General features: G+C 44.2%; 1 protein-coding gene across 2 annotated transcripts in view; it reads left to right on the forward strand.

The window, feature by feature from the left end:
• Positions 1 to 2827, forward strand: part of tll1 (tolloid-like 1) — a 54461-nt gene extending 51634 nt beyond the window's left edge. For both annotated transcript variants that reach the window (XM_072706931.1, XM_072706932.1), the window contains 2 exons: positions 325 to 575; positions 704 to 2827. In XM_072706931.1, the coding sequence (XP_072563032.1) occupies positions 325 to 575; positions 704 to 838 (386 nt within the window). In that variant the 3' untranslated portion in view covers positions 839 to 2827. The remainder of the gene's footprint in view (positions 1 to 324; positions 576 to 703) is intronic.
• Positions 2828 to 6000: the final 3173 nt, after the last annotated feature.

Raw genomic sequence — 6000 nt, forward strand, 5'->3', positions numbered from 1 at the left:
TTGCTCCTAAAAATGGAGGAAACGGCGTTATCTCTCGGAAATCTCTTACCTTAAATCAGATTTTTTTCCACCATTTTTAGTATGTCTAGAACTGTTGGATTACAATTAGCTTTTAATTTGATAGATACAGTGGCTACTGCAGAGGGCAAGGTTATGTGTAGACATTTCTGAACAGCAACACAAACGTATAGGGACAATATAAGCAATATTTGTATGCAATATACAGAAAGTTGTCTTATATAGAACCATCTGCATTAATACAGCGTGGCAGGATTCGGGGGCTGGTTCTTGTTTGGTCATGTGACCACGTTGCCTGTCCCGTAGAGTGCGGTGGAAGACTGAGGGCGGAGCCCAGGCAGAAGAACCTGTACTCCCACTCTCAGTTTGGGGATAACAACTACCCAGGACACATGGACTGCGAGTGGAGGATAACGACTGAGAAGGGCTACAGCATTGAGCTGACCTTCACCACGTTCGAGGTCGAGGAGGAAGCGGAGTGCGGCTATGATTACATCGAGCTGTTCGATGGTTACGACAGCTCGGCCCAGAGGCTGGGCCGCTTCTGTGGATCAGGGGTAAGCAGTGCTGGTGTTTACCACCACTAAAACCACATATTTGTGTGGCGCCCCCTTTTGGTCACAAATGGTCACTACATTAAGGGGGCCCAAAAGTTACTGTTTTCTTCTTCCTGTTCCGCTTCCAGCCCCGAGAGGAGATCTATTCTGTCGGTGACACCATGCTGCTGCTTTTCCATAGTGATGACACCATTAGCAAGAAGGGCTTCCATATACGATACACCAGCACCAAGTTCCAGGAAGCCCTGCATACCAAAAAATAACAATTTAAATCCAAGAACCTCAAAGCACCCCAAGTTTTTTTATAGGCTGAATGAAACGCCCCCTCTGCTGGTGGGGGAGGAGAAGGCAGTTGACGATAAACCAAAATAAAACTGTTGTATCCTTCATAGGAGAGACTAGCGGTGATTGACAGACGTCAAGTAGTGATGTCCATGCTTCACCATGATGGACGCTGGGAAAGGGTCATGTGACTTGACTGAGGCCCTTGCGGTACCCTATCTGCACCAGGCTGTCATATCGATATGATGAATCTGACTCAGCTGATGCGACACGGACCCGCGGCAGAAGCAGCGTTACATTTATGAGCATATAAAAATAAAGCGGAAAAGGGCCTTTATTTTTTTGTGCTGTATTTGTAATATTTCTTGCCTTGATCTAAAGTATTGCGCTTCGGCACGCACTCTAACATGAAAAACCCGACAACGTGCCCATGTAAAAAGTTGGCTGAATACCTGCGCGTCCGTTCTTCAGCTTTAGTATTATGAATTAAAGACCCTCGTAGAGAGACGTGGATCAAGACTGCAGCAGGAGATCCCTGCTACTGCGTACCTCTGCCGTGCTTAAACGCCACTGGGCGCGTCGAGAAACCGAAGAACGTCGGCCAACGAAAACGGCGTCCGGAGATTCCGTCTGATGACAACTTTAATCTTCACAGATGCTACAAGCCAAAATGTACTTCAGGTGTGAAGCCAAAAGGTCCCATTAAGAGTGCACACGTTGTGATCAATTCCAAATGCCTTCGATGCCCACAGACTTGTTAGCTAAATCAGCATTTTACATCTCAAAACTGTCTCGATGATTATTGGGTTTTTTTGTTTGTTGTTGTCTTAAATGACATTATAAGTTCATGCATGAGGATGGATAGGGAGGAAGCTTCGCTGCTTCTTTTGCTATTAGCTGTGGCACATGTCCATCAAAAAAAATGTTTAGGGGAAAAAAACATATTAGTGGAGCCGTGCATATTGTATTTTCCATCTGTGTCCACTTTGTGTTCTGCTACTGCAGTACTGTGCTCTTGTTGCGCACTTATTGCACATCATAAAGGAAATTCACTACAGGCTCCTGGTATGACGAATTTGTGCCGTGTTGATTTAGTTCAAAGCAGATAAATGCGTTTTCTCGACGATGACGGATGAATTCGGATCAGACTCCACGTCAGCAGACCTGGTTCTCCCTGCACGGCTACATTCAACGGTCCTGGTTTTTGACCAAAAAAGGGATTTCTTTTTTTGTTTGTTTGTTTCTTTGTGTTATTTTTTACATCTACGCTGATAATAATGGTAAACGACGGAGAAGACGTCATTCAGGCCTTTGACCGGATACCGCCTCTGCAGTTCGGAATACACGCGGAAGGGAAGGACAGGCAGAAGGGAACTACAATGGTGCTATAAATTGTATACAGGACTTCTGAAATTCAATGAGCCAACAACCCGTCGTGTGAATGTGGAACAGCATCTGGCTGAACATCGAGAATAACGAAACAGCTTCACAGCGTTGGTCCTGTGGAATTACAACTATTGCCTTAGTACCAAATGTATATTCTTGCACATGTCTCTGTAGATACATTTGTTGTTGTTTTTTTATTATTATTTTATTTGATAAGTTTAAAGAACTTGAACGTTTTATTGTAAAAATGAACAAAAATGTGCTGATCCACACCCCAGCTCTCTGGGGAACCTCCTCTAATGTATATTGTGACACAAAGTGGTATTTCGACAAAGAACTGTGTGTGTTATGTGAAATGGGCCGTACCTGAGCCACAGTAAAAGCGTCTGCTGTCTATGCATTATATGTGTTGTCAGAAGAATGGGAGATGGACTTGTGGTATGGTCAAAGTCTCATCATTACAGTGTGTGCCAAGATCCACTTTAACCTAATTCTCAGTAGTTTATGTTAATTTTCTCAAATGTTTGTAGCCCGATGACGGTGGCTTCTACAGTCATTAAAAGGGTCTGGTGGAAAAAGGTAAACGTGCGGGTGTCTCATGTTGTTTTCCTGGTGCTGGGTGCTTCCAGTTGTACATCAGTCCTTCCAAAAATAGTGCTCTAAAGTCACATGACTCTTGCTGGAGTCACCTGACTTTGTTTACACCTATGTAGATACCCCGAACGCGTGTTTACTTTCCTGCCGCATCAGTAGCTAATGTCTGCTTCTCGAATGCACTCAATGTTTCTTCTGTTCCGTGACCCCTCTGTCCTCCTACATTTGCGGGCCACAACTTAAAGCCGCCGACGTACGTTTTAATAAAACCGAGACCGATAAATCTCTCCTATCAAGCAAGTGAGTCTTTTTTGTAAGGACAGTAGGTAATTCACAAACGACCCATGCTATTACTAACGTTAGTGTGAAATACGAGGATGCGAACGTTTATTTTAATTCCTTACAAAATGGAAGCATAGCAACTAAAGCGCTGAATACATAACAAAAATGTTTTTCATTTTTATTGAAGTGCACTGGGAATAATCTAGACTGAAGCCATGAACCTTCGTAGGGAGAGTGACTCTGCACTCTGTAGGGGGGTGGATGACATTGTCAGTGGCAATCAGCAGAAACGGAGAGCTCCCGGGGGCGGGGATGGCCAAAGCTGCCCGGGGAGCTGTGATTAGCCCCGCATGACGGACGGCTCCTCCTGATTGGCCGCCATCAGGCGCCGTCTTGTGACTCATAAGGTGATTTCGCTGCCTCGTTCTGTTAAAAAAAAAACGAAGCCATATGAAATAATACACATATCCTACTTATTAAAAAAAAAAAATTGACATAGCTAGATGCAAGACTGCTACATGATGGAAAGTACCAGTCCCTTCTATGACTGGTCATCAGACGTAGATATTAAATGTACAAACGTTGACCTAGAGACACTGATCTGCTCATCATGTTTCTGTATCTGTTTTCTATGCGCTTGGTGAAGGACGGTGAACATATGCATGTCGAGAACATTTCAGCACAGGCCGTACTAATTATGCAAATGTCTGCCGCCCAGGTGTTTGTGACCCTGATATATTTCACACACACGAGATCGACGGCTTTAACGCTAGCTTCCTCTCAGTGCCAGGGTCCTCCTGCAAATCCTAGTTCAAAAGAACAAAATGGCAGTGTGGTGCTCTTTCGCGTGCCACCACTAGATGTCACTACGGCACCTGCCACAAGCGACCCGCAGTTCTCGATTCCACACAGCTCGAACAACCATATAGCCTTCCTGCTACCATTCAGATTTCAGCCGCAGTTCTTTTCGAAGAATGATATTCTCGTCAGACTATGCAAAAGCTAATATGATTACAGGCTGACTGTTAAAAAATAATTTTAAATATACGCACTATGTAATCATAAAATGCCCACAAAATATAGGCATTAAGAAAATATCGGGATTACATACACTGCTCTTTGATTTGGGCAATCAGCACGGGTACTGCATGTAGGAGATTAAACTGATTCATTCAAGTGCAATCAATTACAGAGGCTTTCCATTTACTCTCGAGCAAACCTGGATTAATTTGCTGGCTGAGAGGTATACATGGCACGCCAAGGTACCCCTGAACTGCTGAAACTTAAGACGAATGAATATAAAAAATCGACTGCTATAAATGGAATTTCTAGAAAGTAGCAACTTTTACAGAGATTTCCTGGAAAGACGTGCATATGAGGTTACCGAGCTGAAAAACATTATTATAGCCATTTTCAATAGCTTTTAATAGAGAATAATACTAGATGTGGCTCTGTTAGTCAGCATTTGATTGATACTCTTTTACTCATACTATCAGCACATGATTAGACAACTAGCTCAGGAAGAGCATCACTGTAACATTTCTTGGCTGCGCTATGCTGTACAAGGTCTCCTGCACTGGTTTTTAAAAGGCCGATTGTCTAGTCTCAGTGCAAAAATGTCAACTGGCTTTTCAACGGAAGTGAAAAAATAGGAAACTCTCCGCCTGATTATTTAATATGTGAGAGCTAGGCACACTACAGCCTAGTGGTGTCTGATACTGGTGAAATAATGTGTTGTTTAGTGTTTTTAAAATGGGACTTTTAATGCTAGAAATAATGCACAATAGAATGAATTAAGATTATGCTGGATTGCCGTTCGGCCTGACAGCAGCCCCAGTCAACATTCTGGCTCGACTGACATGCCCTGCTTTGTCCCGTTCTTCCGGCCAACCAACGCAATAAAAGTGTACTCCTCCCTCGACTTTATTTATTATTTAATTTGGTGTACGCCATTGATCAGAGTGACTTACAGTGCTCATATGCTGTGATTACCCATAAGATGTTAGAGGCCGTTAAATACGCGGTATATTTATTGGCTAGTGTCAGTCATGAATATGCTGAAGTAGGAAATCGCCGCGGACGCAATATATGTCTAATGTGGTAAATATACAGTGGTTATAAATTACACAAAAAGCGAGTAAGAGAAACATGGCCGTGTAGCCATGGTGAGCCTAGAGGAACATCATTATTCCGACATTATTTACTCTGCTGGCCGCTTAGGGCTGCGGCCCTGGGTAGCCGGATGTCTGATCTTTCTGCGCTTTGTGTTCTCGCTGAACAAAAATCGACCTTGTGCACATATCGCGCGCAGGAGTTCCTGGCTCGTGCGAACCCTCGCACGGTCACATCTTTGGCTGGCTGTTTTATTTTTCAATTATTTTATTTTGTATTCTTTATTTATTTTTTTTTCGTCCAGAGATTTCCTGCACTCCCAGAGGCACATTAACATGGCCATGGACCCCTGGGGTATTTGAGGTAATAGTGGTCCCCCCCCCCCCCCCCCCTATTTTTTTAGGGTAGTCGTTGACTGGAGGGTTGGGGGTAGCAACGGCCAAAGCTGTCAACCGAGCGGGTGGGGGGGGGAGGTTGGCGATGGTAAAAATCATTGTCCAGTGGCCCCCTTTCAAATGCCCCAGTATACTGCAGTAAAGGTTTGGGGAGAGGAGGAGAGATGAAGATCGCGCTACATCAATAGGTAACTCCTTAGCACTTTCTCCTGCGGGGCAGCTAAACTGTTTTATCCTCTCACAAGGGTTTTCCCCTCCCCATTCCTTTGGAGGTGAGACCGCTGTAAAGCCCACTGTACACAGGAACGTCTCTCCTGCAGTCATTCAGAGCCAGCTCCCGGTCTAATGGAGAAGGGGAGGGAAGAGGCTTCAGA

This window comes from Paramormyrops kingsleyae, chromosome 25 (genome assembly GCF_048594095.1).
Source record: "Paramormyrops kingsleyae isolate MSU_618 chromosome 25, PKINGS_0.4, whole genome shotgun sequence".
Taxonomy (NCBI): Eukaryota; Metazoa; Chordata; class Actinopteri; order Osteoglossiformes; family Mormyridae; genus Paramormyrops; species Paramormyrops kingsleyae.